Below are 13,477 nucleotides of genomic sequence, written 5' to 3'. Positions count from 1 at the left end.
AGGATTTATTATATAGTAAGTATTCCTTCCTAATCTTAAGTGATGTTGCCAATCTTTGTATTTTAATATGCGTACTGAAGTGCTAAGCGCAAAAGTCGTATCTGCAGCCGAGTTCAAAATGAGAAATTGCTGTTTAAAGTTTTGCAATTCCATCTATTTGAATCAGATGCAACTTTTTCTGAATTTTTTGAAAAAGATTTTCGTTTACAAATGAGGTAGTGAGTAGCAAAGGGATGTAAGTAGACATTTTCAAGTTTTGAGTAAAACGCGTATAAAGATTACGTCCTAGGCAGTGAAGTTCCCATCCATTTTTCTGAGGGTATACTCCCAGCAATCCATTATGCACACTATGTGTATGCAATCATATACATAATATGTCATAATATGAAAATTTTTGAAGCTTGAGAGTATACGCTATAACCTTTTGTACGGTGTATATGGAGTATGCCCTACGGGAACATCCCTGGCCTAGGTAGGCTTTCATTGAAGTTTTTTCTAAATCATGCTATACAGCAGCACCTACCAGAACTACTAGTACTATCTCTTGCCCCAACACAGAGGAGTGGTTCACCTACCATTTGTATTGGTTATCTCCAAATTTTTAATTTTTCACTTGCATCCCTTTGCTTCTCACTACCCCAAATGACTTTTAAACATTGCATTTAGGTGAAATTTGTGAAAAAGAATTACCTGGTGCCTGAAACTCTATTTTGATAAAATGTGCAAATACGATTTTTGTGCTTAGTACGTACGGCAGCATATATGTAAATGTGTAACCTACCCCAACCCCTCTCAGGATAAAATTCTGGTTGTGGTGATGAAATTAAAATGTAATTTTTGCAATAAAAGGTAGAGTGAACCGGGAGGGGGGGGGGAACTAGTGGCAAAATTTTAAAAAATGAATCAGATCATGAGAAAAAGTACTAATGGAAAATCTGGAGGACGGAAATATGCTACCACTAAATTTTACTTGTGCTAAAAGAGAAAATACACGACTCGATTGGCTTTTCATACTTTCATAACCAAATAATTGAAAATTTGTCTATGTGATGTTATCCAATTAAATTACTGAATTTACATATTTTTATTTCATTATTTTGTACAGGTTTTGCAAGTACATAAATAAAATCCCCCTTTTTTTGTTCATCGTAGATTGTGCTGAACTCAATGCATAAATATCAACCGAGGATCCACTTAGTCAGGAGAAGAAATACGCATGGATCCAACAGTCCAATAACAGACTTGGAAGGAGAAGATTACAGAACTTACGTGTTTCCTGAAACCGTTTTCACGGCGGTGACGGCGTACCAGAACCAACTAGTAAGTACACTGCTCAAAAAAATTAGAGGAGCACATGGTTTTAACAAAATTGAAAAAAACATTATTCTGGAAACAAATTTCCAATAAAGCCTCCATATTTTCAGGAAACATGAGAATGAAACATAAACTTCGGAAGCAAATCAACGTTTCTGTCGTCGAAAAGCAGAAAAAGGATACAAGTGCAGAAATCGTGATTTAACAGAAGCTCATTTTTTCACTGTCTGAGCGGTAAAATTCAACCGTTCATTGCCTTTTTGATTGGAAAATGCAACAACACCGTAATTTACGGATTCCATGGCCTGACATTTTATCGGGGGACTGGAATCCGGGCAAACACAAAGAACTGTAGCAGACGATGTTGGATAGGCATAATTCGTTTCACTGTTCTAGAGGAGTAAAGTTCCCAGTCAAATGTTTTCTGCCTTTTTTTTTCTTTTTTTTTCTTTGCTGTATTGCATCTTACTACATGTGTATACTTCATTGTATCTCTTTGCAAGGCTACCTCACAACGATTTCTTCACTTTTGTGTGATTGTCAAATTGCTCCCCTAATTGTTTTGAGCAGTGTAGACTCGGGAAAGATGCACCATTTCGATTTAACGGTACCCGATTTAACGATTTCCTCAATTTTATGATACATTTCACTGATCTGGATTCGACAGCATTTAATGTCTATGCTCCTCGATTTAACGATGTCCTTGATTCAACGATCACTTTTTTCAGTCCCCTGATAATCGTTAAATCGGGGTTATAATGTATTTCAAAATTCATCCCAATAGTGGCTGGCGACCCACTGTTGGGCTGCCAGTCAATGTTTAATGGATCGGATCATGACACCTCAATGATAATGATTTCTCAAATAATTTTTGAAAGTGAAATCATAAGACAAGGTAGAAACTCGATATTTTGTGTTTACTGGCAAAACGTTTCGGCATGTATGAAAATGGGGACCATTTGGAGAAAGTGCTCGAAAACTTTCGGTTTTTGGAGCAAATGTTAAATGGTTTGCATATCCCCTTAAGTTTTCTTTTCTTTTTTTTTTTTTGACTCGCGAAATTTCTTTTGGTATATGAATCGCATATTGTCAATCAGAATGACTTTGAATGTGCTGCGTTAAAAGAAATGCGAAATAAATGTCAAGAAAGAAAGGGGAAAAATGTATTTTAAAAATTTATTTTTATTATTAGTGAATTATTTCTGAAAATTTTCAACACGGCGAAGATGAAGCAGATCGTATTAAATTATTTCAGAAATATAGTTCATTTTCTTTTATAGAAATAATTTGTTACAGTATTAAATTACGTCCAATTACATCTGAATGCTTTATTTAGTGTACAAAAATTTCGTTTAAGGCATAATGGGCATGAGTCGAGGAAAGATATTTCTTTTCTCAGCGTCGTCAAATTCATTGGTGGTTCTTGTGCTTTTTTCAAAGCAACTGAATCAACTGTTGTTATGTTAAATGAAAAGGATCAAATGAGCTTTGTGTGCTACAATATGATTAAAATGAAAAACAGCGTAAATAAAGCACACATTCTGAAGAAAATAGAGCCAATCAATAGATTGGTTGATTGTCGTCTTGTGTCTTGAATTCTAATTGGTTGGACCTGTTTGGTATAAATACGGGTGTAAACGTGGCTGACGTTAGTTCTCTCGCGACTTTCAGGTTTTGTTGGTGAGCTTTTTGCACTGATATAGAGGCTCTATTGTAGCTTTGAAATAGCTATATGCTGTATTTTCTTCAGAATTTGTGCTTTATTTACATTGTTTTTTTTTACTTTAATCATGTTATTATGTTTACTCATGTCTTTTCTTGTGGTACATAAGTGCTGTAGTTAACTCAAATTTTGTTTCTAATAATTCCTTGTTTTTTACTCCGTTTGATTAATCAATTTGGAAACAATAGTAAAATATCACTCTTCAATCTCTTTCTTTAAAAGTAGCCCAAATTTTAAATCTATATTCATATAAATTATGTAAAATAAAGTTAAAACCTTCAACCCTTGAAGTTTCTACGCTATTTAAAAAAATATAAAATAAATAAAATAAAAAATAAATAAATGAAAAATAAAATAAACTAAAATAAAAAAGAAAAAACCTTTTAGTGAAGCATTTAAATGAGTTCACCCGCAAAAATTTGATTTTTACAGAGATCTGTGATATTTTTGCATTGATGATAATTTTTTTAAATTGAATGTTAAACTCTTGTTGTGACAGTTCAGTATAGATTAACTAAAATGACCACTCAAATTTTACCTCGGCATTATATCATTAGTTAGCAGTTACGATGAAATATCAAAACTTCAAAACATTAATATTTTTCGGGGATACTATTCTTACTGTTACTTAGGGTTTCCGATCCCGCACCGAATATAGTCCCGCTGGTTTTCGGGATTGAAATAAGTCGATCCCGCGGAACCCCGGGATCTCGCGAGATTGACTTTATTCTTTTAAAAATTAATTTTTTTAGCCACTAGAAAACGTTATGCTTTTTAGGAAGGACTGCTTTTCTTACTTGAATTAATACTCTTCTTGAATTCCGTGCAGCAAATGTTAAGCACTTCAAAGTCAGATTCTAATTACCAATTATCGTTTGGTAAACAAAAGTGTGCCGCTCCTATGGGGTGGTAAAGGGTTTTTGCTCTAAAAATAATGCGCTTGATGAAAACACGTGCTATGGCTTCACCGCAACTGTTTTTACCAATCTAAATAATTGTGGACATTTAGAAAAAGATCCGCATTAATTTCACCATCTTCTGAAAAGTTTTTTTTCTTTTTTTATGCTGGGATCAAAAATATGTGTTTTGCTGTATCCAATCTTACTACTATTATATATGCGAAAGTTTGTCTGTATGGATGTATGGATGTATGGATGTATGGATGTTTGTTACTCTTTCACGCAAAAACTACTGAACGGATTTTGATGAAACTTTACAATAATATAGCTTATGCATCAGAATAACACATAGGGTAGTTTTCGTCCCGTTATGGGGGGCAGAACCCCCTTAGGGGGGCAATAAAACACAATTTTTGTATAAATTCTCTAATATTGGGATGAAAAAATACTTGCACATATTTACATTATATGTCCATCGAAAGCTCTGATTTTTCTGATGAAGATGGCACCTGTTCGAAATTTCTAAGTTGAATGAAAAACGAGTCATGAGCTTTTTAGTTCCATGTTCGAAGGCTTTCCTCAACTCAATACAGTATTTAGTGTATCATCTCAACTCCCTGTCGATAGCGACAATTGTTGTGTTGTTGACTGTCTTTGCTTTTCGTGACTGTTCAAGGTTTTTCTCAAGTCAAATCTTGAAGTAAGATTTTTGCACAAGATTGGCAAATAATACATGATTTGTCTGATCATTTTCCACTTAAACGGAACTTTAATGTAATTAATGGTTTTTATTGTTATTTATTCCGATTGAACACTTACTCATTATCCAATCAACCATCAGATCGCCAAAATTTTTGCAGAAAGATTTCCGTAGCTGATGCATTTGGCAGTTTTTTCAACGTCGCTGTTTTTGAAGCCGAAGACTACGTCATAATGTTTCTCAGCTTTCACCATGTAAAAAAAAATATCGCCAATCAAAGAATTTTCAAGAGACTTTTTTTACTGTGTTAAATAGTCCAGCAACTAAATTAGGCAAATCCATAAACAGCACAAAAACTTTAATTTTCCTTTTTGCACAATTTCAAACAATCACCAAATTTTACTACTTATTTTGGAAACATTTCGGATAAAACTGTTTAGCGCCATTTTATGGTGACCAAAAGTATCTCAGCATCTGGCGACGATATCTCTGTAACAAAAATTAATATCATATCGTTTTACAAAGTAAGGAAAGAAGGGGGGAGCATCATCGAAGGTACCCCAAAACGACTTTCCCAAATTCGGTAAAATCGCACCAAGAGCCCACAATGATTGAAATTTCCCAAAATAACTAAAGCAAGTATAAGGGGATTATGAGCACAGCTACTTTTTTTTAACCACTTCGTACTTCAGTAGCCATACAGAAAAGGTTTTAGACTCCATGTTTAAAAAAAAGTATCAACAGATTAATCTTTTTAAACATGAGAAGATTAATTTCATGTTTTGGAAATTTGTATATGTTTAAATATAGTGTTTTCTTTTCTAAATCAATACTATTCTGTTCTTTATACTTATTGCTATTTTAGTTTTATGGGTAAGGAAGAAATTCGATTTTTAATCACGTCAAAAAGATGTGTTTTAAATTCTTTCACTTAAAACAGAAAACAAAAGCAAGTAACGATTTTTTCTCATAATTATTTCTGACCCCAGGCAACGCCGGGTATTTTTGCTGGTTTATAATACCCTTGTTGCTCTCTAACGTTGGTCATTGTATCAGTGAATTTGATTCATTGCAACAAGGGGCGAATACTGCTTGATTTCACCATTTCACCAAGTCGCTGTCTCAGTAAAAGTGTTTGGATAACTTCGCTAATTTTACTTCTCACTTCAAAGAGGAATTCAAAAACATGAGCAGCTTAACTTTCTGCACTGTCATGCGAGTCGTCCCGTGTTATGTTTCTGTCGCCCCTTTTGAAGTAGTACCGAATACATAAATAATGTCAGATTTTTCATTGCTTTCTTCTTTGGGGTGCATTTTCTGTAACTTAAAGGTTTTTAGTTCATTACTAAAGCTTACAGAAGTGGTCCAACATTGCATTCAGGCTACTACAGTGGGTTTTTGGAACATGTAATACACTTTCTCTATTTTTTCTAAAGCGTAATTTACTGGATTTTAAATTTTAGTAATAGTTTTCGAAAATGCTTATAAGTTTTACGCATTTTCTCAATTGAAGAACGCATGAAAACTGAAACCTCGAATGAGAATACATATTCATTCTCAGAAAGATATACTCTATTTTTATTGCGTTCTTAAGTGGTAAATCCATTGTTGGTCATATAGGACAAAGTTTTTCTTGCTCTTCTTGCAGATGTACGAGGAAGAACTTCAACTTCAGATGATGCTTGTAAAAATAGTCGTTTTGATGAGCAGAAAAAACGAAAAAATATTTGAATAGAAAACAGTCTGTGGGATTGGGAATCCCGCGGGATTCAGAGCAAAATCCCACGGAATCAATCTTGTTACATATCCTGCGGGATACCGCGGGATTCGGGATCAGGATTTCGGGATTGAAAACCCTACTGCTACTATGTATGGGATCTTAACTCGAAAGGTTTCGTATCCATATCAAATTTCTAAACAGCATCATCATTATTGTTACTGATGTTACTGTTTCGAACACATTTTACATTTTAAACTTGAAAGATTTTTCGTCGTTAATCTGCTATTTTAACACGCATAAATTTTCCTTTTCTTTTCGAGGAGGATTATATCTATTTATAGAAAGTACTTTAAAAAGAACTTTGAAATTTTATTCCCCATATATCACATTTTAGCTTCTTGCTTCAGGTACCTTATCTCTCCTTGAAATCTTGTTCCTGGAGTTTCGGGTCCTTGTTTTGAAGACGTGTGTTACTACACAAACTTTTCCTTACCTTTTTGTTATTTGGTTGTATTCAGTTAGGGAAGTTTTGTAATCTCAAAAACTCTTCGCGTTGTTATCATTAATTACACTGGATAACGTTATTGCTAATTTCGGACCCAATTTCAGTAATAATAAATGGGTACATAACACTTGAAAACGGCGATTCGGTTGTCTAAATCTGTGACTTGTTTTTGACTAACTTATGGTCTCGGAGTCGAAAATGTTGCCAGTTTTAGTTCGTCACGTCAAGTTTCGAAGCTACACTGCTCGAAGCGACCAATTTACAAAAAGCAGGACAGTTTTGGAAAAATGTTAGGAAAAATATTAGAATAAATGGACTCATTTTGCCTGGACGTTAAAGTTAATTAAAATTTGTCACAAACAATAATAATAATACTTTTCAAAAAAAAGAAAAAACCTTTTTTTTTGGTTTATTAAAGTCTTTGCCAGCCACTAGAAGAGCAGTAGAACTTCCTGTGTTGTGCACTCTTCCGTGTAAAGTGGTAACATTCATAAAAGTTGTATGTGTATGGAAATAACCTAACTTGAGTGTGTGTGTATGTGTGGCAAAAGAAAACTAACTATCGTTTTAGAATGACTATTTACTCCAAAACAACTCAAAAATTCAACTCACCCGAAACTTTGTTAAAAAGTGTTCCCTGAATAATACATATCTTCTTTTAAGTTTTTACTATCAAGTTCAGTTGAAGATTAAGATCAGACATATAAGTTTGATTAATGTATTAAAATGACATTGTTTGAAAAGTCAGCTGATTTTTTTGTCATGGATTTGAATAAGTTGTGATTAGTTGAAGTTAATAACACAATGTAATTTCAAAAAACATTGTGTAATGCAGTACTAACTGAAATTACGTAAATTAAAATCATACGATTTTAATAAAGTACCAAAATTAAATCTCCGTTTCCCTCGGCAATAGAATTTCAATTCAAACTACAAAACAGGTTGACATGTTATACGTTGCACTTCGTATTAACTAAATCTCATTGGAGTAGATTTAAAAATAAATACTCTTATTGTTGCTAAAAACAATAAAATGTAATTTTTTTTTTTTTTTTTTTAACTTCGCCTCCACTCTCCAGTTGAATGGAAGACTTAAGAATGTTTAGATAAGTTTCATCGGCGTATATTCTGATGAGATATTGGTTGACAAACCAGTTATCTACTCGCGCCATAGATTCGAACAGCATATAATTAATTAATACTAATTACGCTAATTATTTTTTGAAGGAAGAAGTGGATAATTGGTATTATTAATTGAAATATCCTAATTTCAATTAAAAAGAACCTAAATATAATGGAATTATTACCGCTATGACCTTGATGAAACGAGAAACAATTTCACTTTGAAGTAAAATATTGGCTGGTCAGTGGTCACTATGTTATAATGTGTCAATGTGATGTATATGCTACAACAGTAATAGAAAATAGCAGTAGCAAAAAATTACAATAGCATCTAAAATGTGTACACAGTATAGAAGCATTTGTTCCTTAATGTAAAATAATTGTATTCAAAACGTTGGCCTTCAAAGTCAACAAGAGTATTAGGTTAACATTTTCAAGTTCATGTTTGCAATCTTGCTGAAAAAGCAGTAAATAATAAGAAGTAAAAGTTTAAAATTATGTCTCAGTTATACGAGCAAAATGTTATTAATGACCTTAAACAAGGTATTTAGTTGCTATTCTTGCGTATGATAGATAAAATCTATTTTCTAAAGTTGTCCTTCGCCTTCTTAGATAACCAAGCTCAAAATAGACAGCAATCCTTTCGCCAAAGGCTTCAGAGACTCTTCCAGGTTAACAGAATTCGATCGGTAAGTAAATTCAACGTAATTATTTATTTTTTAAATTTAAAACCTGGTTCAGTTCAAATAAACAAATATTAATCTCTACACTTGAATGGGTCTCAAGACGAAGGGCATATGTTACAAATTTTGGTTGGTTTTTTTGTGGAAATAGGACAAAAAATAATGCATTTTTCACAAAACCGAAACTTTAGTATTATTGTTGCTATGCGAAATGATTGTGGAAGAAGGGCATATGTTACACTTGATTTTCATTAGGGTAGACCGGGGCACGTTTACGCGGTTTTTTTTTGAATGAATTTTCTAAATTTTATACTTTAACTTAGAAAATTTTAGAAATTGCCTTTTTATGTAGCAGTTAATAAAGTCAAAATTAGTATACAGTAAAACCTGTCAACAATGACATTGTTGCCCCCCCCCCCCCCCAAATACCGTAATAGACAGGTTATCGTTATAGACAGTTGGATTATTCATGCTGACATTTTGCTGGGGCGAAAAAAAAAATATTGTTATAGACAGGTTATCGTTATAGACAGTACCGTTATAAACAGGTTTCACTGTATTCAGTGTTTCTCAATTTGTATTTTTAACCGTTAAAAATAGCTTTGAGTCCAAGTCGGTTACGTAAACTTACACCGGACTCGGGGCACATTTACACATATTTATTTTGACACCTAACGTGGTTCTGTTAGTGTTTTGAACATAATGTCTTACCATCGTTAAAATTTTGCAAATTTATTACAGACTGAATAGGGTATAAAGTAAAAGCAGAATGGGCATGAAGACTGCACCACATAATTGTAGGCTATAAGATACGAATATGTAACTCAATTAAAAATTAAATGGTAAGTTTCGAAACTAAATAGCCTGAAAATACTAAAAAGTTTTGAGACAGTTCGGAGCGAACGAAGCGTTAGGGCACGTTTAGCAGAAACACAGAAAGAACGTGCGTAAAGGTATTAAGACGCGAGCCAACGCGTAAACTTGCCCCATCGCCACATTAAATTTATTTTTAACGTGCCAAAAAAAAAAAAAAAAAAAAAAAAAGATCAGCTTATACACAAACAGTTCTCAAAAAAGGATACAATTCTGATAATTTTTATATATTTATTTGTTCTTAACTGTGTATTATTTATTCACAATAAGCTTCAAAACGTTCAAGTCAAAATCTACTCGACTTGGTACAAAACAGATTATTCTTTCTGCATGCTAGACTGAAGTTAGACTGATGCTCAAAAACTTGTGAGGATATTTGCTATAGGGAACAGCATCAATCTGTTATGACTGTTGGCTCTCCAGTTATAATACGTTTTGAAAAAAGGGCACTGCGTAAACTTGCCCCAGTCTACCCCAATATTCTTCAGTTAATATTCTTCTTTGTTTAGTCCTTCCTGTAAAATTTTTAGTTTGTAACATATTCCCTCCTTTTAAGGGACCCATTAAATTGTCATTTAAATTCATATTTTACTACTCCATACGAAGCAATTTAATAACACGAAAAAAGGGAAGTGTGATATCAAATGTTTTCATTCCAAAACGCATTTTTGTAAAACAAGACTCACTACAGAGACATAAATTGCATATTGTGTTACTTTAGGACCACCCGATGACCTCCGGGCCATCAGATGAAAGTCATACATTACCGCATTAACACACCGTCTACCACTTTTCAACAAGATTACTTGTTTCCGTTCGTCAAGAAAAATGAAAGTGTTTTCCAGCAATCAGACTTTTGACAAAGCGAAGAATGACTCGTTTTTTTTAACCTCCTAAGTCCCGCGATAAGACTCCAAACATATCAACACTCCCCCGAAACAGAAAAATAAGACAAGAACGAAATGATCCTACTCCGCGGAGGAACGGGGAGATGGATACTCAAATAACACGTTACGGGTTATTGGCGACCTCATCACAGAAGGAAGCATTCATTGGGTGGGAAATGGCGGAAGGAAATAGTTCCTCTTCCGCTCATGGCAAGATGAATGACGTACTTCAAGCTGTCTGCTGAAGCTCTTCGTCATGGATGCCCGAGAAGAAAAAAAAGCAACATCAGAGAGATAAGCAAATTGGAATTAAATGTTTTGAGTGGAATAGAGGAAAATAAAGTCAGCTTTTGTGTGGTATTCTTTTTAACAGGGCAAGAGGTATCTCTGAGCAATTACATCCGACCTCCTTTCGGCGAAATTTGGTCATTCAGATACATACATCATGTCAAAATGATTATAATGATGCCTCACCCAAGTTCTAATTTAACTGATGTAATTTAAACAAGTTATACGTTTAAGTGATAGTTGGTTTCAGAAAAAATAATGTTTTATTAAGAAAGAGAGATTGGTCTACTCTACATTATTTCTTTAAAATTTATATCGTCTCTTCCGATCCTTTGGAGGCCAGACCTCTATTTCAAAAACCTTACTGATGAGATTCATTTCGTAGTCATCCGTATTACAGATTTAATCATTATTACCTAGTGTGATGTTCCCAAATTTTTTCTCTCAAAGAGAAATAAAACATAGCTATAGTCTAATATCACCTGAAGGTACTATAAGCAGGATAACGTAATGTGCCAGAAAAGTTTCGTCACTTTAAAGTGGTAAAGGATATAATCGAGCACTTTTGATAATCGAGATCTCGGGAATCGAGTACTTATCAATATTCGAGTGATTGACAATCGAGATTTTTCGAAACGGAGATCTCGAGAGATTGATAATCGAGATCTTTTGAAATTGAGTGCTCGAGCAATTGCAATCGAGATCTTTCGGATCGAGATCTCGAGCGATTGACTTCTAGATTATTTCGAATAGAGATCTCAGGATGTGATAATCGTGATCGAAAACGAGCTGCGATAATCGAGAACTCGAGATGTGACAATCGAGAACTTGAGATGTGACAATCGAGAACTCGAGATGTGACAATCGAGAACTCGAGATGTGACAATCGAGAACGCGAGATACGATATTCGAGAACTCGAGTTGTGATAATCGAGAACTGTAGATCTGATAATCGAGACTCGTGATAGTTCTCGAATGACCTTGAATAATAGAGGGATTCGAGTATGATAACTCGATAATGCCTATCACTACTTTAAAGCTTCAAATGTGTTAACACAGTCGTGTACCATTCCATAAAATCTTGAAACTGGTTACACTAATGGGGAAAAAAAGGATGGCATTTGTATACAAAATGGACATAAATAAATACGTGGGGCTTTTAATGTTGAGTTTTTATTTATTTATTTTGTTATTTTTACGTGATCGCGTAATGAGCAACTTCCTTTGCTTTATGCTGAAAACAAATGATAAAAAGAAGACGAGAAACGAAACACAATTAATTTCAACTGACGACAAGATCCTAGATACATATTGCTGGTCTTGTCATTTCTTCTTTGAGTCACATAACTTAATCAATATTCATTCATTAAATCATGATAGTTGAATAAATAATATAATAAGAAAATCCACCTAATTGTGACAACGTTTAAAATGCATTCTTCCATTTTATGTGATTTTTCATGAACTGTAATCGTGAAACTAATAAACAACAACGTTAAAAAAGTACAAAATTCGTGAAATATTTCATACACACATCTCGCGGTTAACACCTTTTTCTTTGCAGAAATTTGTGAACTTATGCAGATATCCGACAAATTCATTCCATCCATGCTTCGGCATGCTTTTGCTTTGAAAAAGGATTTCCTTTGAACCTCAAAACATGCGTCTGCAAAATTTTGCACTTTTTCAGCATTATACTTTTCGTCACAAAGAAATAGCTTTTCTCATATTATGATTGCCGCTGTAGTAAATTGAAAAATCGATTTGTTTCGTGACCTCGGATGTTAATTGTAAACTTGATTTATTTCTCTCAATTTCAGGGACACCATGGAAGCTCTAATAGGTGACCCAGCTTATTTACATTCACCCTTCCGGGCGCTCTTGGAGCATCCGGAACGCGAAGATCTACAAGCAGCTTTAGCCAGAGAAAACCTCCTCGGACTGAGACCACCTATCTTGCCATGGAAACCTTCCGGATCCTTGCCTTCCTTCACAGACACATACGGCATGCTGGCCAGTCTTCCAGCTATGTATGCAATGAACCCTGCAAACAGGGCCCACATGTGGGCCCAGTGGGGGGCAGGTGGCCTCAGCCACCAACTCGGACTCCTCTGTGCAGCGAATGCAGCCAATTCTCAAGCGTGCAATGTGTTGAGGCCAACAACGATGTCAGCACCATCTGCTGATACTTATGGCATCCACAGGTACATGCCGTACTTTTATGGTGCAAAGAAAGATTCGAATGAACTTAGTAAAGATTCTTCAACAAACCATACGCCATATAGGTGAAATTTGCGTACGTAATAAAATGCTAGATACAATTTATTAGAAAACAATACTGAATCTGCGCACCAGGGTTGCGCAATAGTGGTTCCAGTTTCTGTTCTTTGCAATGATGAAGGTGCCCGGTAAAATTACGATGTGTACAGTTTGATCATTTTTGACTCTTCTATTAATCAAGCATTGTATTTTCCCTAATCCCGGTTTTATAGAGAGAATGGATTACTTATAAGATGTTTCATTTACTTTTATGAAAGTGACACTCCTCAGAGTAAAGTGGCATAAGTTGAGAAATTCGGTGTAAAATAAAAACGACTGTAATTTTATTGTACTTGATATATATATATATATATATATATATAAACATATATATATATATATATAAACATACACATATATATATATATATATATATATATATATATATATATATATATATATATATATATATATATATATATATATATATATATATATATATAT

At 34.0% G+C, this 13,477-nt stretch overlaps 1 protein-coding gene across 1 annotated transcript in view; it reads left to right on the top strand.

Moving 5' to 3' along the window:
- LOC129220314 (T-box transcription factor TBX20-like) overlaps window positions 1-13,256 on the top strand; it is a 73,742-nt gene extending 60,486 nt beyond the window's left edge. The window contains exons 6-8 of the mRNA XM_054854713.1: window positions 1,153-1,320; window positions 8,596-8,672; window positions 12,535-13,256. Of these exons, the coding sequence (XP_054710688.1) occupies window positions 1,153-1,320; window positions 8,596-8,672; window positions 12,535-13,003 (714 nt within the window). The 3' untranslated portion in view covers window positions 13,004-13,256. The remainder of the gene's footprint in view (window positions 1-1,152; window positions 1,321-8,595; window positions 8,673-12,534) is intronic.
- The last annotated feature ends 221 nt before the right edge of the window (window positions 13,257-13,477 follow it).

This window comes from Uloborus diversus, chromosome 4 (assembly GCF_026930045.1).
Source record: "Uloborus diversus isolate 005 chromosome 4, Udiv.v.3.1, whole genome shotgun sequence".
Classification (NCBI taxonomy): domain Eukaryota; kingdom Metazoa; phylum Arthropoda; class Arachnida; order Araneae; family Uloboridae; genus Uloborus; species Uloborus diversus.
The sequence above is the reverse complement of the archived record's forward strand: the minus strand, read 5'-3'. Positions and strand labels throughout refer to the sequence as shown.